The sequence below is a fragment of the Cydia splendana genome, chromosome 5 (assembly GCF_910591565.1).
Source record: "Cydia splendana chromosome 5, ilCydSple1.2, whole genome shotgun sequence".
NCBI classification, from domain to species: domain Eukaryota; kingdom Metazoa; phylum Arthropoda; class Insecta; order Lepidoptera; family Tortricidae; genus Cydia; species Cydia splendana.
The window spans coordinates 8,863,074-8,889,973 of NC_085964.1; the positions used below are offsets into that span (position 1 = coordinate 8,863,074).

Here is a 26,900-nt window from a genome sequence, read left to right on the forward strand (position 1 = left end):
ATTATGACGTATAAATGACACTTGCACTGCGGGGGCTATCAAATCCGCTGGTTACTTTTTTGGCCCGACTTTATCACCCGCCTGAAATCTTTGGACATAGTAGAAAAAACTTATAATTAAACAAAATAAAAAAAAACACGCGGGTAATATCTACGAGCAAGTGTGTTGAAATAGTCATTTACGATACAAGATTACGAATTACCTATTTGCACGTGTATCGTACAACGTTTTACAGTACATATGGCCCTTTAAACTTATTTTGACATAAGCACGTAAAGTGCTCTTTCCCGCACTAGTGCGGGAAAATAGGACCATATGTACTGTAATAGTACATTAAGGTATACTCGGGTAATTCCGAATGTCGAAAACTGTCGGATAATTCCGAAAAGAGACTCTTATTATGATGGAATTTAGGGTGATTTTCATCTGAATTTCGGAATTATCCGACTTTCGGTATTACCCGAATACACCTTATGATACAAGTGCGAAAAGTAGAAAAATCGCATCAAGTGGCGATAACGACCGAAAGGAGTTTTTTAAATCGACACGAGTTGCGAATTACCTATTCGCACGTGTATCGTACAACGTCTTACAGTATCTATGTACATATCGGCATTAAATTTTCGACATAGCCACGTAAAGTACTATAGTTACCACCATAAAGTACCACCGTAAAGTTGCACCCATGTAGCACCATATTGTACCTAGGGGCTGTCCATAAATTACGTCATCGATTTTTGACGATTTTGGACCCCCCCCCCCCTATAATCATCCAAAAATCATGCTTCAAATGACCCTATTTCCTCCTACTTCATGCTACTGTCATCCGATGTCCAGACCCCCCCCCCCCTAATTTGAAATGACGTAATTTATGAATAGCCCCCTACTGTAAAAAATATTTTCTTTAATGTTTATTTTTCTTTAAACCAAAGAGGAAAATGGGGATTACGTTTGTATGGAGAAGCGGTCGTCAATTATTCTCTCAAATCAAACACCAATACAAGTGCTTTCATAGAAATGAGTTTCAACAATCATAGGAATATTTATTATGGTTCGTGTTCACAGATGACTTCGCTGACAGGCTCCACAGAAACGGAATTATTATCGACTTCCTTCAGATTGTCTCTGGAGGCGACATGCTCCCTGCAGAACACGGTTATGCGATCGCATGCTTCACGCATGATATCCTCCGGTACTGTCAGAACAATCCGCATGTAGTTAGGGTACTCGAAACACTGTAAACAAAACCAACGTTCAAGAGAGATCACTTTTAAAAAATCATGTTTGTGGACACCAACCAATTACAGCTTAACAAACCGCACCTTAATTATATTAGATACTATTCATTATATGTAAAGCACCTAAGTTAATTATATTAATTAACAAATACATTTGATCCCAAAGTATTTATTATTAATTCTATAGCCAAACTACTGAATCCTGAATCACCTTAATAATAACATTGGTGAGCACTGCATTTTAAATTGAAATTTGTTTACTGACCTTTCCAGGTAGGCAAAAAACGGATTGTTCTGATACTAGTCTCTCGACAAATTGAAGCTCGTTGTCGAAATGGGGAAATAGTGACATCTTTATTTGAATCATCATATACATGGCTCCTTGTGGCATCACGGGCCGCAATCCGGGGGCTCGGCGCAGTGCTTCATAAGCCAATTTGGCTTGGCTCTGTAAACATAAACAAAATATTAGATACAATGAAGGTTCATAATTTAGCTAACCTGATAAATTTATACTTGCAACCTTTTATGCTTGTTTTGTTGAAATGTCAGTAAAAGCCGTAATAGACTACAGCTCCTCACCGCGACCTTGGCGCGGTGCGGTAGTCTGTTAAGGCTATAAGGGTAACACGATGTAAGCCCGTAACACAGTACTTAATTAGTATGTGATTATTCGTCATATTTATTTTCTAATAAGAAACCAATGCTTATCATATCAACAATATATAAACGGTAAGTATCGAAATAACCGTAGAGCAGCCGTGGAATAAACCATATCCACCTCTCACTTAATCTATTCAAATTTCTTCATTCTCATTAAAATACTACACCGGCGCTAACCGATAAGCACGCGGGCGACCAGAAACTTCCACTCACCTCTAGAAATATTAACACATCGTCGAAAAAGCTCTGTGGCGTGAGTTGCAGTATAGCGGGTAAGGCACGCTGAATTAGCGTATTAGGGCCAAGTATCCTAGTAGTCATATTATTCAAACCTCTGCGAACTTCTTTCCCAAATATATTCTGACGATCATGTATAATCACCCAGCCCATCCTCCAACCCGGAACTAGAAACCTCTTAGTCAGACCACCACAACACAGCACAGGAACATCAATTGAAAGCGAAGAGAGAGCATGGTACTGATTGCCAGAAAACACCATATGCTCGTATATCTCATCTGCTATTATGGGAACACGATTTCTCGACGCAATATCTAATATTTCAGTCAAATGCTCTTTACTGTACACAGAACCGCAAGGATTCGACGGATTTATAACAACTATTGCCGCGGTCTTGTCGTCTATTTGTCCCTCGAGATCGTCTAGATCGACTTTCCATTGTTGATCAGGCTGTAAATGATAAAACAATGCGGTGAAGTAAGCTTCTAAATTCCCATAACACATACCTACGCAGTAACCAAGAAGATTATACGTAAATGATCAATATGCAAACTAGTCTACAATCAAATGAAAACTTGTTATGCCTCTAGAAACTTGAATGCCATCGACTCTTGTTTATCTACTTCCACATTTCAATAAACGAGGCTACTTTGCAAATTTTATTTATAACTATGAACCACTTGTCCAGCTGTCCCTAAGCTAGGTTTATATATAGTTATTAAATCCATGCAAATTAAACCTACCTTTTGCCTATTTCATCTTTTTTTTTAGTTAATATCAGTACTTAACTTACCAACAAATTGTAATATTTTATTTGAATTCCTAAGCCTTCTGATAAGGTTCTGTATATCAAGAACCCCGGTCGCGGCACCAGAATATTCTGGCCGGCATCAGCCAGCACGGTGACGGCCATCTCGATGGCGTGGGAGCAGCCGCTGCAGAGGATGACGTCCTCTGCTGTGATCGGTCCCTGGTGGGCACAGTACTCTGCCACCGCTTCCCTGACATCTTGGTGTCCTTTACCTGGACCGTAACTTCTAGAGCTAAGTAATTCGATGCTGTCCCGCACAGCCTGTAGGACTTGGTCTGGTGGATTGAGGTTTCCAAATGTAGTCGGGTCACCTAAAAATATATTGTGTATATGTTATTACCAAAAAGTATAATCTGCAAATAATCTTGTTACTATGACACCGATTAATATATTATTGTGCAATAATTAAATAAATTTATTACTCTAAACCTTCCGGCTTTAGAATTTTGGCAATATAGAATGCCGACCTTGTTAACCTTGACTTAATTGATATACTCCTCTAATTCTTACAAAAATCACGTTTTTCAACTAAATAGTCACCTTTACTATAGCATTTTAAAATTCATGATAGGTAACCGTTCAGTTTAATTTTATAGCGGATGGTGCTGGGCCTAAAATACGGCGTTGCGTGAACAAGAGATTTCCTTTGGCAGGATTGGTCCTTAGGACCCAAGGATGGATTTAAGAAGTGGAGCCACCGAGATTTTTGATGATTTTATGGTGACCTTTTTATGCTCTGAGCACACTCAACTATTACCTATCAATATGACATTTAAAGTAAGGTTTCAAAATTAAGGATACTAAAGGATACTTATTGCATATAATAAAAGGGTTTCGTAGTTTCCATTCCATTCTGTCAGAACAAACCAAACGGGGCGAGGCTATTCATTCGGAGCGATTATTTCCGAAAATATTAACTTTAAAGAAAATGTTTTTTTTTGGAATCCTTATTCGATTTGAAAGACCTATTCAACGATAGGATCTAGAGTCTTGTATGGAAATGGCCAAAAACGGGTAGGCAACATTGCCCACCAAAATATCAAAGTTTTTAAAACACGATAAGTGTTTAACAGGGAATGGTAGGATTGCCCAAAACCTTTAAGTGATCTTTAGACATCATCATCATACGAGCTGTATTTGAACACCAAATTGACGTCGGCAAAGTTGGCGTAAACCCCGCTTCTTTCTTATTAAGTTGGTAAAAACACGATTTTTTTTCTTCAATTACACTGATGCGTTTGATCACTATGGACGTGCTGAGCAAAAAAAAGGCATATGATGTGATATAACTTTTTTGAGATTTTCGTGTTTTTTCAAAAAAAGCGGGCAAAGTTGGCTATAATGACGGTACTTAATGGCTCTAATATGTAAGTATTTTAATGTTTATATCAAGTTTATATTGTTTAATTCAATAGAATATACCTATTAATAAATAGGTATATTTTTATTTGGTGACTTTATGTAAGCGATTTGGACATAATCTCAATAATCTGTAATGCTTATGTATATTTAATAACCAATCAGTCAATAACAGTCAAAACTAGAGTCTGTTCTGGGGGCCGATTTTTAATTTCGACCGCTCGATTTCGTGTATTTCTTTCAATAATATCTCCAGTACCCGGCATTTAAATTATACTAAGATAATTGAAAACGAGTTAGTACCAACCTACATTCCAAATTGCTATCTCTTCTTCCTCGCGTTATCCCGGCATTTTGCCACGGCTCATGGGAGCCTGGGGTCCGCTTGACAACTAATCACATTCCAAATTGCTATCGCTCGAATTTTAAAAATTTGCATTTAGCCGTTTTCCACAGATTTTCGAGTGACGAAATAGAGCCCTCGAAATTCAAAAATCGGCCCCCTGTTCGGAAAGAGAAGAGTCGTGGAATGTATGGGGCCCAATACATTCCACGACTCTTCTCTTTCCGCGCAGACTCTAACTAGTATTTTTCAAACACCAAGGGTACCTGTCACCATAGGTGACATCTCAACACAATTTTAGGAGATTTGGCGTTTTAAAGTAAATAAATTGTATTTATTTTAGTTGACACCTATATATCACAGTACCCTTTATATTTAATATAATTTGTATAAAATAGCATACGTAGATGATTATACATTTCCGAATAAGTATACAATACAAACATTATTGCCAAATAAAAATTCTAGTATTAATCATTAATTAATAGTTGATAATCAAAATGTAAATAGATGAACAGCATTCAGTACATAGTTTAATCCCCTTTCATTATTTTAAGTAGGTACCTACTTACCTATGTTTTTATGAAATTCCTTACTATTATTTTAAGCTTTTTATTTTACATTTTTTGTACGGCACCCTAAAAGCTGCCTAGTCCTCACTCCTTGTAACAAACACTTCACTGTCGCGCACCTACTGAACTCACCAATGGAAAGAGCGATTAGCTGCTTATTAGGGTGCGGTTCCACTTGTAAGTTCTCGACGATCTCCCTGATCACGTTATGGGTGTTGCGAGCTAACGCTGAAGCACGCACCTCCCACACCTCCCTGCTCAGAGACCGCTGCGACATGGGCACACAACTAGCAAAATGGTGAACGCTATGGTGACACTTTAGAGAACACAATTGTGAATAGTGTCCGCTTACCGATACACCTCAGTTTTGTATTGAAACCGATCTGGTGCGAGGCGGCTGGCGTGATCGAGCCGCGGAACTGGTTTCAAAATGCAGATGAGATGACGACAGTGGAGCTAGTTGTAAACATTCCACCCTTACCTTCATAAACTACTCCACTCTTCGTACCATTGGCCCCGGATTATACATAAAATATATAAAGCGTTAAATGCGCAACGGCTTCAATGTACGCAGTTTAGTAAGTAGGTATGTCCACAATAGATTTTCTTGTTATAATAATAAAAAGTTAACATTTTATAAATTATTTCGAATTTAAACAGTAATACATATAGCTTCACCCAATAACCGGTTGTATTTTTAAAAATATATTTATTGGATCAAGTCTTCTAGTAGGAGTTTGATTTAAGTTCAGGGTAGGCAAAACTAAGTAAACATTTAAAATCTTATTTTAATTAATAAAACATTTAAACAGGGAAAAACTTTTATTTGTAATGAAAGGAAACAAAATGCGGATTCTTTTTTTTTTCAACCCGTTTTATTCCTTCTTGCAACCTGAAACTGAAAATTTCCTGCATTTCCCCGTATGTATATTGTAATTTTTTTTATTCCTCAATGGAGCTTAGATGGCTGTGAAAAAGTTTACTTTTAGGTTATCCCCTAAAAGAAAAATCTATTGCAGATAAATCTGGGTCATGTCGTGAGGTGGCCAGTTAATAAAGGTTAGGGTTAGCGCTTTTGGAAATAAGATTTCCGGCGATGTTTTTCCAATCTGCTGAGGTATAATTTTGAAGTGAAAACTTCTTTAGCGGCGTTGTGCACTTTGTGATGGGGAAAAAATGTTAAACAGGTCACGTGACCGTAAGATTCGTAAAACGTAACACGGACACGTGACCTGATCGAAAAACTGTTACAATGTCATAGAGTTTTCACTTCTGCCGGCACTCCCGGAGTGCAACCCGTTGTTTTTTTTATAGCGTCGTCGGTGGTGATAAGTTGCCCCTTCTTCCTCATACCAAGTACGTTGGTTAGATCACTTTAAGCAATGTAATGCAGAACAAAAATATCTGCAATACTTTTACAAACCGCTCGGGTACAATTTAAGAAAATAGACCGTTTTATCGACTAGAAACCAGGTTGACCTTGAACTCGCTCCATATTTTTAGGGCCACGTGACGTTCTTGGTTAATTGGATTGGATATTTTAGCGTTTTTTTAAAAGTTCATCTCTGAACTTCTAAATCCATTTTCAATCGCTTGAGCAGCCGGGGCCATATACTTTTTGCGCACTTGTCCTATATTTTAAACATTACAAAATTTCATCCTTGCCTGGGCGTAAAAATCATGGTTTAAGTAATATGCGCGTGCTAGGTACACAGCGTGTTACAAAATGCTAACATTGTTCTCCAGGAAATTAGATCATGTTAATGTTAGAACAACTCTACTTAATCTCCAATAGCTACTTTTTCTTTTGACATAGATACCCTGCATTTTCCCAATCCTACTCACACAAATATATCGGCCGATTCAAATGTGGACTTATTAATGGTCCATCCTGTATTTTACTAACTTAACTTAACACACACTAGTAAGAACTTATTACCATTTTAACCTTTAGTATCTGTAAGTAGGGATTGCAATCCGGTCCGGCGGATCCGGTAATCCGGCCGGATCCGGCACATTTTTCAAGATACCGGATCTGGTCTCGAAAAGTGAATCAAAGCGCTAAAATATAAAATAACAGCTTAAAACACTGCTAAAATTTAAAAGTTCTCGCTTCGATTATTCTCGCTCGCAAACAGCAACACAACAACTTGTTTGTTACTTAGTTGACGCCAGTCTTCTAACCGACGAAATATGTGTCGTCGTAGCGTTGAGATTTCCGTGCACCGTAAGTACTGGATTGGTTTAAGTATATTCAATTTATTGTGTTGTTACATTGTAATTTAATGTACATGTTCTTTCGTTTTATTTTGTACAAACCATTATAGGCCAGTTATAATAAGTGTTACCTGCATTTAAAATATAATGAATAAATATTTAAAAAACTTCATTCAGCACTTTAGCAGTTAAGTTAAATATTTTGTCGAATTAAAAGTAATTAGAGGAATATATGTTGACTTTTGATGACCGGTCTGACCTAGTGGGTAGTGACCCTGCCTGTGAAGCCGCGATCCTAGGTTCGAATCCCGGTAAGGGCATTTATTTGTGTGATGAGCACAGATATTTGTCCCTGAGTCATGGTTGTTTTCTATGTATTTAAGTATTTATATATTATATATATCGTTGTCTGAGTACCAACAACACAAGCTTTCTTGAGCTTACCGTGGGGCTTAGTCAATTTGTGTAAAAATGTCCTATAATATTAATTCTTTATTTATTTTCCTTCATAAGTTAGGCTCTTTCTAACATGAATATAAAAGTAAAATACAAAAACACATAAAAAAAACATATCACATTATAAAAAACCTAACCTAGGTTGCCGCCAGCAGCGGGGCAGGGCCCAAGCTACCGGTGGTCAGGGCCGCAGAGAGAGGAACCGGCGGACTATCCGCGCCGTGTCCAAGATCACCGCCTTCTGCATCTGACCCTTGATCCAACCACCTAGCGAGAGTCTCTCAAGATGTTGGTCGAGACTCTTCGCTATTAGACCGTTCACTGAAACGACTATCGGGACAATGATCGTCGAATCAACATCCCACATGGCGGTTATCTCGTGAGCTAAGTCTAGGTACTTACTGGACTTGTCCTTCTCGGCTTTCACGAGATTCTCATCATGGGGGATGGTGATGTCAACGAGCACGGCCCGACGTTGCGATCGATCTATTATCACGATGTCAGGCTTATTGGCTACAATAGTCCTGTCAGTGATGATAGATCGATCCCAATAGAGCGTGGCACGACCATTCTCGAGAACAGGCGCAGGTAAGTACTTGTAGTACGGTACTTCGCGGTCCACAAGGCCGTATAGAAGAGCAAGTTGCTGGTGAATAATCCTGGCTACGAGATTATGTCTGTGCAAGTACTCGCCGTTAGCAAGATGAGAACAACCGGAAATGATATGCCTGAGTGACTCTCCGGGACGGCGGCATGCCCGACAAATGTCGACCGTACCGTCCTTCAGGATATATTTCCGATAGTTGTTCGTCATCATCACTTCGTCCGCAATTGCACAGGCAAAACCCTCGGTTTCTCCGAAGAGGTCCCCGAATCGTAACCAGTTCACCGACGCGAGCAGGTCCACGTCGGGTCCCGTGAGGGCCTTGTAGAACCGCCCGTGTAGCACCTTACTCTCCCATGCCGCCTTGCGATCCGCAGTACTTAGTACCACAGGTTTGCGCCAGTTCTCGTTTGCAAAGGAGAGCGGCGTTAGGTTCCTGTCTACTGCCACCACATCACGATGCATCCCACACTCGTTGTTAAGGAAATAATTCCTGAGATTGTACACCTCGCGGTTGTGGAGATCCTTGGCATTTAGGAAGCCTCGGCCTCCACACTTCCGTGGGATGTACAATCTCATAACTGACGAGCGTGGGTGTAGCATGCGATGTGTGGTGAGCAGTGATCGGACCCTCCGATCCAGGGCGTCCAGCTCGGTCTGAGTCCACCTTAGTATGCCAAAGGAGTATGTGAGTAGGGGCATTACCCAGGCGTTGAAGGCGCGCACTTTGTTGCCTCCTGACAAAAGACTGTTAAGGACTTTTGTGAGCCGACTGAAAAAGCGCTCCTTCACCGACCGTCTAATACCCTCGTCCTCAATACCCAACGACTGTGACATACCAAGGTATTTATAGGTTTCTGATTCAGAGATAGATCTGAAAGACATTGTCTCAGAGAGTTGTAAATTTCTTGAATTTACAACCCTCCCCCGCTGTACATGCATAACCGCACATTTATCGACACCAAATTCCATGTTGATGGCACTACTGAAGACTTCGGTGGTTTTCAGTAGCTCCAACAAGTCTTGGCTATTTGGTGCAAATAATTTGTACAGTGTACATGTACAGGAGGTGAGAAATGACTTCACCCTCTCTCTGAAGCCGGCAACCTAGTCCCAAATCCTTCAGCAGGGTGCTGAGGGGATTCAGAGCTAGGCAGAACCACAGGGGACTCAAGACTGTCGCCCTGAAATATTCCTCGCTCAATCCTTATAAAATCCTGCGGGCCAAGGCGGTCATCCCCGCCTCCTGGTTGACGAAGGACTGTGGTCCACTGCCCCATACACGTGCTTAGGAAGGCTGTCAAAGCTGCATCAACTTTATACAACTCTAAGACTCTCCCCAACCATGAATGAGGCACCGAATCATAGGCCTTCTTGTAGTCAATCCAAGCGGCTGAGAGGGCCCCCTTGTTCCACCGGATTTGTTGGCAGATGGTCATGTCTATGAGGAGGAGCTCTTTAGTACCACGGGACCCAACCCTACATCCATTTTGAGCGGAAGCCAGAATATTGTTTGCAACAATGTGCGCGTTGATTTTTGCTCTCAAGATGGATGTAAGGAGCTTGTATAGTGTAGGCAAGTATGTGATGGGTCTGTAGTTCTTCGCTTCCGTGGTACTACCGGACTTATAGAGCAGGAAGGTGACACCAGTTGTTAAGGAAGGTGGGAGAGAACCAAGCTCGAGGGCTTGTTGAAATTGTGCTGCCAAGCGCGAGTGCGAGCATCGGAACCACTTTAGCCAGAAGTTGTGCAATCCATCCGGCCCAGGACTTTTCCAGTTCTGGGCCGTGCGGATGGCACAACTCACGTCATCGGGGCTGATGGTGACTGTCCCCATAGGTTCGATGGACTCGCACTCACGCTCGACAACACTCATCCAACTCCCCTCGGTGTGTCCGACAGGCACCGACCAGATGCTACGCCAGAAGTCAGTCATGGCAGTAGCATCCGGCGGCTGCGTGTCGGGCGTACGAAGGTTGGTTTCCTCCCACTTTCGGTACACCTTCCTTTGGTCACTTTGAAAAAGGCGATTCTGCTGGAATCGATCCACACGCTCTCTGTAGCGGCGAATACGGTTTGCCCATGCATAGACTTTCTGCTTTAGAAAGTCGATGCGCTCTGTGACATTGGCCATGTACTCGCGGGGCCTGATATCCGTCCCCGCGAACGCCTGGTTCACAAAGCGCATTACTCGGGGGCGATTGTTGCCCCCCCTGAAGCAGATCAGCTTTGCGATGAGAGTCCTATACGAGCTGATACGTCGCTCGATCCGCGCTTGCCATGCAGGGACACCTCCGACGATCCTAGGTGCACGTTCAGCGTCCGGAAACTTGACGCGAGCAACACGGCACGCCGCGATGGCTCCGCAGTACATGATCGAGTGCGTATCATCTAAATCTTTACTAGTCCGTAAATATGGCTCTAGTAAAGCGTTTAGGGCTCCCATTAGCGCTAGATTGCGTCTATTTATAGGCAGACGTGGTAATCGTGGCCTAGAGTTGGTTGTGGCGCGATACTGCGTAATCGCCTCTTCCAAAGTCCTCCTCAGTTGCTCATTAGCAGTCGTACTCACATTCTGACTCGCGAAGTCCCCCTCGTCGGTACAGAAATCAACCCGTGGCGCCGCCGGTGCCAGGTCGGGTGCGGGCACCGGATCCGGCGACGTGGCGGGTAGATCTCGCACCGAGGTGGAGTCCGCGCGAGCAGAGAGAGCCTCCTGGCGAAGCCGATCAAGTGTCGCGTCATCCAAGCGCTTTAGCCGCTGAATGACGCGCACCTGATCCGATAATCGCTGCTCCGACACGGTGATGGTGGGTTCAAGAGCCTGAAACAGAGGCAGTATTCTTGAACGATAGGCAGATAGCTGTGTTCCCCCCTCTGTAGCCCCATAATAGGCGCGCATGACATTCTCGTTCATGGTTCGAGTCCATCGCATGCGTCGCACTATACCACCAGTAGCGGGAGCCGTGGGCGGGGCAGGATGTCCCGCAGGCCCCAAGCGTGCCGGCAGCGGTGGCCGCCCTCGTCGCGCAGGTGGTCGTGGCGGCGGCGGCGGCGGCCCGCCCTCGTCACTGAACCCTTCTGTGTCAGGCGGCGTTGCGAACTCGTCGCCTGACGACGATGTGGACGAGGAACTGGACGGGGCGGGCGGGGGTGGTGGTCGTGCGTTGTTAGTCGACTCCGCTGCACGTCTTTGACTCCTCGTAATCATTGTTTTCATACGTTATATATACGTTTTACCGTAATATTGTGTTGACCGTTTTGTCAAACAAATGTCATGTCCGTGGCGTGTGTATACAATTTGAGTCACACGTATTATACTCCGATATTTTATGTTTCCACATATTCAGCCAGGTCGAAGGTTCATTTGATGGCAAAATACACAATAGTTTTAACAATAAAAACGTATAAAAATATAATTATAACAAATAAAATTTACGAGACGTCTGTCATTGTCAGAGCGCTTTTTTTTTTTATATTAATTTATTATTATTGTTTATATGTTATTATTATGCTACTAAATAAAGCGGAAAAATGTAGTAGTAGTAGTAGTACACACTTTATTGCACAAAGTAAGTACATAACACAGAGAGAATCAAGGCCTATTGACTTCCTTGAAACGATGTGACCCTTCAAAATTGTGCATGTGTTGTCCGTTCCCAGACGAGATTGCCAGTAATTAACATCAAAATATTTTACTACAGCAACATTGCTAGAACTGGCTTTGTCTATAGATGCGATTTCTAGGAACAAATCAAATTATTTTGATTTGTATTTTATGAAGTAGTCATATGTAAATTATTATTTATTTTTTGATATATGTATATTATTATCTATTATATTTCAGTTTTTCTTTGTCTATGTTCATAAAATCTACGAAGGGTAGACGTGCCTCTACCCTCCTTGATAAAATAAAAAAAAATCTTTGTCAATTGGCCTCTTTGATAGGCCTTGATTTGGGTCTGGCCGGTAAGAACATAGACAAGATAAAAGTCTGTAATGTCAATGCTGTCATTTAAGTCATTTAATGCAAAAATATAAATTTTCATATAAAACGATTTATTCACTTGAAATATATTTATTTACCTATTAATTTTGAAAATAAAATCTATTCATATGTACGAGCAACATATCTAAATGCGTCTTCGCACAGACTTAGTTAAATTTAAACCGTTGTCTCTCTTCCTTCCTTGCTGTATGTATCCGGCAATGGCGACTTTATCAACAATTCTTATCCGGATTATGGAAAGCCCTAATGTGTGTGTGGAAACCGTTGTAGTAAATCAGAAACAGCGATAATTTCAAGGTAAGATATATATTAATCTTTAAATAAAAATGAGCGTGCTAATTACCAAATTCAAATATAATAATTTAATCTTACTATCCCCGTAAGTCCCGCGGACGCGTCCGAAATTATAATCAAAATTCAACATAGATGTAAAACCCCACAGTGTTTAAGCTGGTAACCCTAGGAATTAGCGACGTTAGTAATTAGGAAGATAGATTATATTGTTTAATTTTTTGACTATTTTGTTTTAGAAAGTGAATCAGCAGATGGCTTGAGCGTGAGATAATAATATAATCCTGGGCCGTCATATGATTTCTTGGAAAAAGCTCAGAAGGGCACGTATCTGCCGCATATCCAAACTAGTTTCCCGGTGACCAAGAACGCTGCGCGGAGCTGTGAAGCAGAAAATGTCCGATAACCGGATAGATGTAATAACAACTTGTAACCATTTGCCATATCAGTGTATGTATTCATATGTATTATGAAAATATTTATATCTTAATAATACGTAACTTTTTGTTACCTTTTATATTTCACGAATTTCTGAATATAGTACCTAATCATTACTAAACCTAACAATCACTAGTGTGCACGTTGATGGGCTCTTAAAAACCTAACCCCAACAAAAAATAAAAAAATACAAAAAGAAATTCCCTCTCTGGGATTCGAACCCAGGACCATTAGCTTCCTGAACTGTAGGGCTACCGCCAATACCGAAAATCGTCAATTGCGGGCATTTTTCTCTGTCACTCTAATTACGCCTTCATTGGAGTAAAAGAGTAAGATCCCCGCAATTTGCGAATTTCGGTTTTCGCGGTAGCCCCTCTGGATTACTGCCAATACCCGCTAGGCTAAACGGGTTGTCAATTCTAATTACAATGGTATCCCACCAGAGCGCTAGTAGTATAAACGAACTTTTAAAAAGGGACATTTTTTTGTATGGAGTTATCGTTCTTCTCCTAGTGAGTATTATATTCTTTGGAGAGAATACAGTAAATGTGTACTAAGGCGAACTAATCCCGTTAAAAATGTTAAATGTTTCGTATGAATAAATGTTTTAATGTATACTTGTATAGGTATGCACGTTCATTGATTTTGTTTGCATAAACTAAAATGGTTGAATTGAAACCACCTTTTTGTGGGAAATGTGGGTTGGGCTATTATATTTTAAGAGAAAAAGAAGATTTCATTTGTGAGACTGATTATTGTAACAAGACTTAAATAAATAAATAATAAATAAATAAATATTATACGACATTCTTTCACAGATTGACTAAGTCCCACAGTAAGCTCAAGAAGGCTTGTGATGTGGGTACTCAAACAACGATATGTACATATATAATATATAAATACTTAAATACATAGAAAACAACCAAGACTCAGGAACAAATATCTGTGTCATCTGGTCATCACAAATAAATGCCCTTACTGGGATTCGAACCCAGGACCATCGGCTTCACAGGCAGGGTCACTACCTGTTAAAGTAGTATTTTGTGTTGGCAATACTTTATTGTCTTTATCCTATTCTATTTTTGATTTCTATCAAAAAAAGAATAAACTAACATGTCATTACGCTAATTTTATTTTCAATAATATTAATAAATTCAATCTTCCATAATATCCTATCTCAAAAGGTTATGGGCAATAAATAAACAATTAAAAGTAAATATGCTAAATAAATAAAAAGCCCAGAGCGAAAAATCAAACAAGGTAAGTACCTATAATTTCAAATTTTTCAGCCACAACGGCGAAAAATAAAAGATGGCTACGTCGAATCACAATGTAATCCAAGGAATGTATTGATAGCGCCTAAATCTTTGGCCTGGAATTCTTTAAACAATTCCATCTTTACTCTTTTTATCTCTTCCTATTCTCCTGTTATTAATATGTCGTCAACAAATACTAACATCCAAACTTTGTTGTTGTAGTACAGGCAAAAATCATTTTGGGACCGCTTTAGTCCTAGAGTGTTGTGTGTTGTGTTAATGATAAACACTATTATTTAAGTTTTCGTAACTAAGAACTGTTACTAACTTTCCATTTTCTTCGTGTAATTCAGCCCGTAATCTGCTGTTTCTTTTAGGTATCTCAGGATTCTCTTTGCTTGCTTCCAACATTGTATATCTGGTTTGTCCAGAAATTGACTTAAGTATGACACAGCATAACTGATGTCTGGTCTAGTTACTGTTGCCAAAAACATAAGGCTTCCTATTATCTCTCTATAGGGAACATCTATCACATTATTGACATCTTTGGTCGTTTTAATTTGGCAATCTTTTTCCATCGGTGTTTTAACACCATTACATTCTGTCATCTTAAATTTATCAAGTATCTTTTGTACTTGTTTGCTCTGGGTAAGCTTCATTCCTTCATCTGATCTTGTTATTTCTATGCCAAGGAATGTATTGATAGCGCCTAAATCTTTGGCCTGGAATTCTTTAAACAATTCCATCTTTACTCTTTTTATCTCTTCCTCTTCTCCTGTTATTAATATGTCGTCAACAAATACTAACATCCAAACTTTGTTGTTGTAGTACAGGCAAAAATCATTTTGGGACCGCTTTAGTCCTATATCATTTGTAATAAAGTTATTCAGTCTTTCGTTCCAGCATTTTGGACTTTCTTTTAATCCATATAGACTTCTTTTTAATTTTAGTACTTTGTTTTTGCCAGCTTTAACACCTTCGGGTACTTTTATGTACACTTCATTTTCCAACACTCCATTCAGGAAAGCTGTTGGTATGTCCATTTGACATATTTCATAATCATTTTGTACGGCGTTTACTAAAAACATCCTGATTGTATTCATCCTTGCTACTGGTGAATAATTGTTCCCGAAATAGCTGTCTTTCTGCTGGAATCCTTTTGCTACTAGTCTAGCTTTCTTTAAACCGCTATCTTTGGTCCCAAAGACCCATTTCGTATCTATCGCTTTTTTGCCTTTAGCTTCTACTTCTTCCCAAGTATTCAACTTTTTTAATGAATTTATTTCTTTTTCGATAGCTTCTTTCCATTCTGTATCTTTAATTGCTTGTTCGTATTTCAGTGGATCTTCTTCATTACTTGTGAGACAGTACGCCATGTAAGTCTCGTAGTCATTGAGATGACTTGGTTTGTTAATCTTTCTTCCTGATCTCGTCTGTTCTTGCACGCTCATATCTGATATATTATTATTTTCTATTTCTATATCCGTATTGCTTTCATTATTATTATCTTCTGCAGTATCATATATTGTTGTATTTTCGATATTTGTTTCAATTTCCATATCTTCATCTATTGGCTCGTCTATTGGTTCGTCTACTTCATTATTGACTATTATATTTTCATTATTTATGTCTATTTCATCTTCTTCATCATCATCATTCACGTATGGTATAAAATTACGCTGATTATCTTGTCTTTTCTCTTTATTAAATGTAGTTTCGTTTTCATTGAACTTAACATCTGTGGATATTATTACTTTTTTTTCTTTAGGATCATACAGTCTATATCCCGAGCCACTGTATCCAACCATTATATATTTCTTAGCTCTTGGTTCTATCTTTGCTGGTCTGGGTAGTGTTACAGCCCATGCTTGACTGCCAAAGACTCTAAGTTTTGTTAGATTGTTATTACCAAACCATATCGTTGCTGGTGCTTCTCCATCTAGCGCTGCGGTTGGACTTCTATTTATTTCGTAAGCAGATGCTGTAACTGCTTCACTCCAAAGACATTTTGGTAACTTGGTTTCTGCTAATTTGGTTCGTACTTTATTTAGAATATTTCTGTTCATTCTCTCTGATGTCCCATTCTGTTGCGGCGTGTATGGAGTAGTATATTCGATTTGAATACCTTTGTTGTTACAATATTGTTTAAATTTATTTGAACTGAATTCACCTCCATTATCTACTCTTAGCCGTTTCGTTTTTAGTCCAAATTGGGTTTTTATAAATTTAATGAAATTTATTATATTATTTTCAGCTTCATTTTTAGTTTTTAGTAATCTTACGACAAGGTAGTGTGAAAAGTCGTCAATCAGAACCTGAAAATATTTGTGTCCATATATACCAATCGGATCTATTGGTCCACAAACATCAGAATGAATTAGATCTCCAATTTCTCTTGTGTTGCTTTTCTGATAGTAGAAACTTCTTCGTGTACTCTTACCTTCGACACAAGTATCGCAGATCTTGCTTGGTACTGGCAGGTTTAATCGTTTTAAATCATTATAATTAATATGACCAAGTCTCTTGTGCCATAAGTCATTATTTTCGTTTGTAAGATTTGCATTTTCAATGTTTTCAAGTTCAATTAGTTCTAGTTTCAGTAAGTATAAGTCGTTTGTTTTATTTCCTTTTATGTAAATATCGCCTTTTTGTAATTCTACATTTGTTTTCTTGAAGGTGATTTCAAAGTCTTTTTCAGTAAGTTTATTAATCGACAATAAATTATGTTTCAATCCATCAACCATTAGCACTTCAATTTCAATTTCTAAATTTTCATACTTGGCGTTTACAATTCCCTTCCTTCGTGCTATCAAGTATTAATTCTGTCATTACGCTAATTTTATTTTCAATAATATTAATAAATTCAATCTTCCATAATATCCTATCTCAAAACTACCCACTAGGCCAGGCTGGTCGTCAAAACTTAGTGGTTAGTGGTTAAGACTTAGTGGTAAAGTAATAAAAACGTTGATTTTTGAAACTTAAAACAGCCGTTTTATTAATCCATTAAAAAATATCCTTAACTTCGCATAATATAACGCTAAAAAACATAATAAAATACGTGACTTGATGAATTTTTTATCCGCAATACCAATCCGGCCGTATCCGGCCGGTCCCCCGGATTGAGGCCAAAATCCGGCCGGACCCGGCCGGATTCAAAACCAGACCGGATTGCAATCCCTATCTGTAAGTATGCATAATTTCACCCGAAGTTGTTCAGGTTTTTTGCGTGATTTACTAACAAACATTGAGACATGCAAACCTTCACATTTATGATATGATATACCTATTAATAGGGTTCATTATATTAATGTGAATCAAATTAGTTTCATGCAATTATCTATGATTAAAAATAATGCGATAACACTAAAAACGCGTACAGCTATACCATATGTGACGTCCCACGGGTAAAGGTACGTTATGGCGGTTGGCGCTTAATTACGCTATTATTAACGCCGCTCCAATATTATTGCGGCGCTATGCGACGTAAGCGCCAGCCGCCATAAGGTACCTTTTGCCGTGGAACGTCACATATACCTTTCCTTGGCATTAATCCTTTTACACCGTAATACGTACCTAGGTACCTACAGTACCGTCTTTACCATAAGGGCACACGGGGCCCGTGCCCGCCGGGCCCCCATCCTCAGGGGGCCCCGAAGGAAAGACAGTAACAGTATATTTGATTACCCTATAATAAATAGAAGATCATAGTAGAAAAATGTTAGTTTCATTCGCTTTCTTTACTTACTTTCCAAAGGGGCCCAAATTCTTATGTGCCCCAGGGCCCCAGCATAGTTTAAGACGGCCCTGGGTACCTATCTTGATTTTAGGCTCCGTAGGTTCGTCGGTCGATAAGTTCCTTCATAAATATAATTGCGCATAAATACAAGTATATTTCATATTATAGCTTTAGTTACATCTTGATACATTATTTTATACCTTTTCATATGAAATAAATAGAATAGCTCTTTAATGTTGTTTTGAACTTTGTACATGTTTATTATTGCAATGTTTATGTTTTGTTTTTGTTATTGACACTACGCATAGTACGCAGTACGCATTGATATTAATTCCATTCATCTTTTGCTCCTGGTCTGGGTTTTCCATAAATTGCCGAGCACATTGTTTTAGACGAGTCATTATGTACGTGTGGTCTTTGATTTCGCTTAGTTGTTAAGGGTTCCGAGGTCGTTATTATACTGGTTGGCCTTACAAAGACCTAAGAAGACGTATACGAATAACACGCGTTTGAATGACTTAACTAACACAACACAACTCAACAAGTAATCTTGTTGGGGTCACTTCCGAAAATAGTGCGTAAGTACCTTCGTTATTTTGATTTGAAGAGAAACCAAACTTGGTAAGTAGATGTATTCTGTGAACCGCATTAAGATTTTCACACAAAAATAGAAATAAAAAACAATAAATTTTGGGGGTTCCCCATACTTAGAACTGAAACTCAAAATATTTTTTACTTCAAACCCATACGTGTGGGTATCTATGGATAGGTCTTCAAAAATTATATTGAGGTTTCTAATATCATTTTCTTTCTAAACTGAATAGTTTGCGCGAGAGACACTTCCAAAGTGGTAAAACGTGTGTCGTCGTCGTCGTCGTCGTCGTCGTCGTCGTCGTCGTCGTCGTCGTCGTCGTCGTCGTCGTCGTCGTCGTCGTCGTCGTCGTCGTCGTCGTCGTCGTCGTCGTCGTCGTCGTCGTCGTCGTCGTCGTCGTCGTCGTCGTCGTCGTCGTCGTCGTCGTCGTCGTCGTCGTCGTCGTCGTCGTCGTCGTCGTCGTCGTCGTCGTCGTCGTCGTCGTCGTCGTCGTCGTCGTCGTCGTCGTCGTCGTCGTCGTCGTCGTCGTCGTCGTCGTCGTCGTCGTCGTCGTCGTCGTCGTCGTCGTCGTCGTCGTCGTCGTCGTCGTCGTCGTCGTCGTCGTCGTCGTCGTCGTCGTCGTCGTCGTCGTCGTCGTCGTCGTCGTCGTCGTCGTCGTCGTCGTCGTCGTCGTCGTCGTCGTCGTCGTCGTCGTCGTCGTCGTCGTCGTCGTCGTCGTCGTCGTCGTCGTCGTCGTCGTCGTCGTCGTCGTCGTCGTCGTCGTCGTCGTCGTCGTCGTCGTCGTCGTCGTCGTCGTCGTCGTCGTCGTCGTCGTCGTCGTCGTCGTCGTCGTCGTCGTCGTCGTCGTCGTCGTCCCCCAGTAACTTTAAATAAGAGAATGATAAAACTAAAAAAAATATATGATGTACATTACCATGCAAACTTCCACCGAAAATTGGTTTGAACGAGATCTAGCAAGTAGTTTTTTTTTAATACGTCATAAATCTTAAACCGCAATTTTATTATGTTACTTGCTGCTACGGAACCCTTCATGGGCGAGTCCGACTCGCACTTGGCCGCTTTTGGAGATCTCCATACTGTAGCCTCTCGAGAAAAGGGAACTTATTCAACTTATTGTGGAATGAGCTCCCTTTTTTCGACGAATTTCCTCCCGCCCGCTGTGAAAGGAAGTCCTCTTAAACCGCACAGTGCGCGACCATTTAGGTTCTAGGGTGTGAGGATAAAACACTCTGCCTACGGCGAGCGGTGCATTGCAGTGATGCCACAGGCACAGCTGTCACCGTTGGCAACAAGGCAGCATGTCAAACAATTCTTCAGACAACAGCTCATTGTACTTACCTACGAGCGGTAGAGAACATCCTGTATACTAAAAACTGGTGGCTAAAAAATAACTGCATTCCCGTTGCCAGGGAGGTTTTGGGATTATAATGAGCAACTTTTACTATGGGACCAACCCCTAAGTCGCGAAAAAAAAATTTGGCTGGTTCATACATTTTGGTTGGTCCATTTTCTATGGGAAGGTAAACTTTTTTTTGCGATTTCGGGGTTGGTCCCGTAGTAAAAGTTGCTCAGTATAATCCCAAAACCTCCCTGGCAACGGGAATGTAGTTATTTTTAACCAGCCTGTATAGGAATCCCCGGTACCTACTGTCGTCCGATAGACAACATGTCACAGATATGCAGCAGCAGCTATTGGAGTAGGTTCCGTCTACTACGGCTCATATGCGCCTGCCGGACAAAGGGCTAGCGATCCATTTGCATAGGTTGTCTCTTGGACAGTCCATAAGATGGTAACTTCCCGACAGGAGACCCCTGACGGAAAAGAAGCGCTAACACGGGACACAACTCTGAAGCACTCAGCCCTCTCGCCTTATAAAACGAAAGCATAGCAACGAATATCCCTCTGCTTGATAGAAGTTTCTGGCATTCGCACTGCGGGATGGTGGGAGGTAGGGCGCTACCGTCATCTTTCAAGGTCGAGTTCGAGGCAAAAAGAGTACCTAAAAGATCGGCTTTCGCTTTTGAGCTGTGGGCCAGATTACTATCCGCATTTCACACTTCACAGTAGTGGTAAATACGACTGACAAAAGTTTTCCTGCTGTGCCTTTGGCAAGGCGGAGAGGTAGTCTTTTGCCCATTTTGGCGCCCCCCCTTGGACCGCGCCCGGGGCACGTTCTTATATTAATTTCATATAAGATATTTCATATCGTATTCTTCCATTAATTTCACTACTGGCAGCACACACATGAAATGTCAAAAGTCGGTCAATACCATGAATCTAGTATTAAACTGGATTGGGCATGAGTGGTGGGGATAACTGACAGAACGGGATAGTCTTACGTATCTTTCAGTAGGAGTAGCAGAGAAAGCGCTATTATTGTTTGTCCTTATCACAGTCTCACATATTTTTTGTTCCCCACCATTTTTTTAGTATAGATAATGGTGGGCAACAAATAAATTCGACCAATCACAGTGTCGCATTTGCGTATGTTTTGTCCCTCACGGAGGCACGCGTATACCACTTCTATACGATCCTACCTTCTATGGTCAATACTAGTGACAATTAGGATTGTTCATTTTTTTTAGACCCCCATTTTTATTTTATTTTCTGAAAATATAGGTTAATTTAAGATACCAATTTGAATGATTTATTAATTCACGGCTCGGTTGAATATTTATAATTTATTGAAAATATGAGATACGACTTCTCGTAAATTACATGTAGTGGCTGATTTGATAAAGCACAAGCAATAACAAACATTAAAAAAATAGTTGTAATTGTCAATTGATTGTAATGTCACCTGTCTACAATGTCAGTGTCACGCGTTTCTATAAATAATATCGTCTGGAAAACTCGTTTATTTTGAATCCCTAAATCAATAATTTCAAAATACCTACGCTATAAATTTGTGAAAGCTGATTCCAGAAATCTGCCTAAGTTATATAATATAACTTAGTTTTATTGGAGTATGTATCCATATAGCATCCAACTCCAACCATAACTTGGCTGAAATCAGGGGAGCAAAAATACAAATGTAAGTTACATCATATATTTTTAACTGATTCGATTCGTAAGATGATTGGAATCATAAAATCGTTATAAGCGTCCATTGCTAAGGTAGCTTAGCACCCAGTGGGTTCTACCGGCTTGTCACCATTGTTTGGATATTGTACTATATTAGGTACATGCCAATTTTGCTAATTATATCCTATAATTTCAGGTCATCATGTGATTCCTATTTAGCTACGGCTGTGGGATACGTAATGTACGAAGGAAATTGATTTTGTTAAGGCACTTGGGCCCTGAACAAAGTTGAGCATTTTGTATCGAAACGAACGTCATATTAATCGTCATAATACTTTACGACAGTAAATAATGCCTGGGAACAGAGTAAATAACAAACCATACACTTCTCTTCTGGTTCGTCAACAAGCCATCCTTGTCAGCTGCTCGTGCAGAACATGATGAACATACATATATGTATAGTTACTTTTTTTTGGGAAACATATATATACATATATTTCCTAAATTAATAAAAAAGTAGGTAAACAAAAACATGTTTTATTATTCACAACTATTAACTTAAGTCTTGTCCACCATGATATCAGCAGCTTGAACTGCAACATGTACCTGGAAATTAGAAATTATATCTTTTTAAAGCAGTTTCAGGCTGAATTTTGAGTATGACTATGGATTCTTGTATAGTGTTTCTTTCTAGTAGGCACCATCTCTGTTTAACGGTTTGCCTTTATATACTCTGGCTACATTACCACAGAAAACACATAGGTCCCCGCGACCCTACCTACAAAGTGAGCTTTTAAATAATTGTAGTAAAATAATATTAATTTTATACTTACATCGACGTGATCCTCACAGCAATACTGTGTGTAAGTAGGTAGGTATTCCAAGTTCAATTCACGGCACCATGTTTCACGTCGTAGGTCTTCGCGGATTCGAACTATTATTTTTGTGAATCATTCCCACACGTAGGAACAAGGTCTTTGATATATTAAGCAACGAAAACTACTGTTTAGGTATCAATTATAAATCAAATCATAACAAACCAGCGCAGCGGTTTAACTGAAAAATTTCATTATGACAATGATAACTTTGACAATTACGTGAGTGACGGATTGATTTACTATGGTCCGATAACTTTTATTATGCGATGACTTTACATTCAGCCAACGAGAAAGGTCAAACTAAGGTCATAAGGATATTTGTTGAAATATCTTCAATCCTCAATTATTATATCGCAGCAAATGTCGGAAACTGTTTGAAAACCTCATATCTCGAAATGGTTTTCGAAATAGAACATTTAAAAAAAAATGAACAATCCTAATTGACATTTATCTTCAAAACATAACCAAAAACATTAATAAAATTATTAAAAATAAAAACAAATAAATTTTATGGTAAGGAAAGTTGGAACCTGAAAAGAAACATCAGAAAACACAATGTTAACAAGGAAAATTATGAGTCAATTATTGACACAGACTTTGAAGACGGCGCAATATGCGAAACTACGAACGCAAACTACAACTACTTCTAATGAAGATTCTCTTAATTATTGTGCAAATATAGTAAAGTAATTTACTTTTTTAATTTACTTTCTTTGTGATCTCTCAGATAAACAACGTATTCTGGTACTTCTGTCTTCTTTCACAGATAGATCGCATGATTATGAAAATTTTCTGGCTACACTTCTTATGACAAAAGCTCTCCGGTCACCAGCGCTAGTGGTCAGAGCATTCAATGTAGAAATTGCTAGGGTGCAAGGCCAAACCACTGATCCACAAATTGCATTGATGCGGATGCAATTTTGGCAGGACACTTTGAAGGACATTTATAAGACGGATCAAAGTCTTAGTCAGGTTCCAGCTAATCCTGTTGCTCAAGAGTTATTTAAGGTAAAATAATTTTCGATGCATGTAATTCCAATCCAAATAACTTCTTTAATATTCTCTTTTATAGGTTCGTTTTCCGTTTTGTCAAAATTCTCTAATTTTATATTAAGAGAATTTCAAAGAAACTTAGAATAGATTAAATCATTGATATCAAATGAATCAGTAAATATATACCTTAATGTTGTAGGTCTGTAGTGTCTACAAGATACCAAAGAGAAATTTACAAAAACTCATTGACTCGAGACAGAGGTTAATGAAAGCAAAATATTTTGGCAGCCTGGCTGATTTAGAGAAATACACTGATGACAGCGTATCAGCAATATATTATACAATGCTCTGGCTGGCGGGCATTCAGAACTTGCATGCTGATCACGCTGCATCCCATTTAGGTAAAGCCCAAGGCCTCGCCAATATGCTAAGGTATGTGTTACAGTTTGCATTTTTAGTATCTGAAATTTAGAGATTGGTTTTACGAAGTGCTAAATTCACTCCCTAAAATGTTGGTATGCATAAAATAGAATGAATGTTCTGTTTAGATACAACTTTGTTTTTGCTGCATTATTAAATTAGTGTTTGCTTAAAAATGGTACATAGGTATTTGTATAAGATAAAAGATAGATAGATAGATAAAACCATTTATTAGCTTGCCACAATACACACATTGATAGAAAAAACAGAAACAATAACAATATCAAACTAAAACTAATATCAGGAACAAGATGTATCAATAGGTAAAAGTGCTGTGTGCGTTGCAGCGAAACAAACGGGTTCTGGCTCAGCAATACGCTCCACTCTTTCGGGTGAAGCACTGATGATTCTGCCAGCACCCAGATCACGGACAGATTATCGATGTATAAAATAATAATAATAATATAAAAATACAAAAATATTTAAAACTTGCCTATTAAATAATAATCATTGTCTTAGTACCTACGGATTGTGTAAAAGTGTGGTGCCTGTTAGTGTATAGTATGATATCAGACGAGGAATAAAAAACGGCCTACAATAACAAAGTATTTTGTATATACAGACTAGATCCGGTAATCTAGCTAAAATAAAGTTATTATACTTTCCTATTATATTTTTAATATACCTCCATAAAGTGAAGTATTTTTAAATAGTTACAATATAATGATTATTTTTAGATTGTGGTTAATTGATTCATTACAGATCTATACCTATGTCTAGTCATTATAAAATGGTATATGTACCCATGGATTTGTTAATGAAGCATGATGTTTCTCAAGAAGATGTGCTGAGATGTCAGGATAGTGAGAACATGAGAAATTGTACATATGAAATTGCAATCTCAGCAAATAATCATCTTAAAAAGGTATGAAATGTCAATTTTATTTATTTAAGACTCTTAAATGTCTGGATGTTTTGCCACCCCCACCATCACCAGATTTCGTTTTATGGGACACAGTCCAGCATGTGTCCCAATCCCAACAAGTCTTATTCTAATTTGGTTCTTTTTTTTCAGGCAAGAAAAATAGATGTGCCGAAATTAGCTAATCAAATATTTCTACCAGCTGTAGCAGTAAACAATTATCTAAAAAAGCTCCAGAAGTGCAATTTTAATGTGTTTGACAAATCTCTAGTTCAAAGAAGTGCTACTTTACCTCTTCTTTACTATTTTATGAGACTCTTAAACAAGTATTGAATCTGTTATATGTAATAGGTAAAATAGTAGAAAGTGTTAAATTATTAATAAAGTGACCTGAAAAAACCTGTATTTAAAAACTCCTTAGGAGCGTTTCTTTTATTTTTGCCATTTTTATATATTGTGACCTTTTTTGCCACTTTTGTGTTATTTCTACTCAGAATCACGAGCTCTTTCGATCCTAATGGGATAAAAAAATGTCCTAGAGTTTTTTCCTATTGTGTTACCATTTCCCTATATACTTTGTATGGCGGTAACAAAAAGGACAGTTTGAAAAATGTATGGAATTTTAGGACACTCTTTTTTCCTATAAGGATGAAAAGGGCTCGCGATCCTGACTTGAAATAACACAAAAGTGGCAAAAAAGGTCACAATAAATAAAAATGGCAAAAAATAAAAGAATCGCTCTTAGAACATATTTTTAATGTGGTAAACATTAAAGGCTACAAATATAATGACCACCAAAAAATACTTTGGTACCCTAAATAAAAAAATCATGCTTACCAAAAAAAATTTCTGAACACCAAAAAAATAAGGCCTAAAAATACAAAAGTACCACCACTTTAATTACGACTGCACTTCAAATTGTATTCAAATACCAAATATATTGAATGATCACCAAAAATCATTAATGATCACCAAATCTTGAAGACCAAATTAATGCGATATTTTCACCTAAATAAACCACTATGATTACCAAAAAATGTATACATATTACCAAATAAAGTAAACAAATAGTTTATATTTATATTTAAGTTTAGTTTTTAATTAGTTTTATGTTTAGTTTATGTATTATTTTAATTATAAAGTAAACTGATGCCAAAATTACTAGCCCCTCCCGCTTAACCCCCCGTAGCCCGCACCGCATACCTACCTAACCTAATCTACTTTTCTAGTAGCATTTCGTTATGCTACTAGAAAAGTAAGTTAAACTGCTATCAGTTAAGTGGGTTAGGTTAGGTTAGCACTGCGACCCTTACAGAAACGAAATGGTACTAGAAAAGTAGGTTAGGTTAAGTTTCAACTGCTACCCATACAGATACGAAACGCTACTAGAAAAGTGGGTTAGGTTAGGTTTGAACTGCGACCCTTACAGAAAAGAAATGCTACTAGAAAAGTGGGTTAGGTTAGGTTTGAACTGCGACCCATACAGAAACGAAATGCTACTAGAAAAGTGGGTTAGGTTAGGTTTGAACTGCGACCCTTGCAGAAAAGAAATGCTACTAGAAAAGTGGGTTAGGTTAGGTTTGAACTGCGACCCTTACAGAAACAAAATGCTACTAGAAAAGTGGGTTAGGTTAGGTTAGAACTGCGACTGTTACAGAAATAAAATGCTACTAGAAAAAGGTGACGAAGTGGATTAATTAATTTAATAGGATAACGATATATTAAATGTTTGCACATTTTTAATTAAAATGTAGTTACAATGTTTGTGATCATTTACTATTTTTGCGTTTACAATGATTATTTTGGAGCCATTTGCTTTAATAGGATAGCAAGATT

The 26,900-nt window shown here is 38.8% G+C and overlaps 2 protein-coding genes across 3 annotated transcripts; one reads left to right on the plus strand and one right to left on the minus strand.

The window, feature by feature from the left end:
• Nucleotides 1-966: 966 nt before the first annotated feature.
• On the minus strand, nucleotides 967-5,752 carry LOC134790680 (tyrosine aminotransferase). The gene is made up of 5 exons (XM_063761578.1): nucleotides 5,356-5,752; nucleotides 2,932-3,260; nucleotides 2,115-2,588; nucleotides 1,504-1,686; nucleotides 967-1,235 (listed from the first exon to the last, which is right to left on the minus strand). The coding sequence occupies exons 1-5, from the start codon at nucleotides 5,498-5,500 to the stop codon at nucleotides 1,047-1,049; spliced, it is 1,320 nt and encodes a 439-aa protein (XP_063617648.1). The 5' UTR covers nucleotides 5,501-5,752; the 3' UTR covers nucleotides 967-1,046.
• Nucleotides 5,753-22,691: 16,939 nt separating this feature from the next.
• Nucleotides 22,692-25,477, plus strand: LOC134791099 (NADH dehydrogenase (ubiquinone) complex I, assembly factor 6). 2 transcript variants are annotated; one of them, XM_063762128.1, is made up of 5 exons: nucleotides 22,692-23,415; nucleotides 23,500-23,737; nucleotides 23,922-24,154; nucleotides 24,905-25,067; nucleotides 25,218-25,477. In XM_063762128.1, exons 1-5 carry the CDS (start codon nucleotides 23,285-23,287, stop codon nucleotides 25,395-25,397), a joined length of 945 nt encoding a protein of 314 aa, XP_063618198.1. In that variant the 5' UTR covers nucleotides 22,692-23,284; the 3' UTR covers nucleotides 25,398-25,477. The 2 variants fall into 2 exon arrangements, with proteins under 2 accessions (XP_063618198.1, XP_063618199.1); XM_063762129.1 differs by having other exon boundaries at nucleotides 22,694-23,415; nucleotides 23,496-23,737.
• The last annotated feature ends 1,423 nt before the right edge of the window (nucleotides 25,478-26,900 follow it).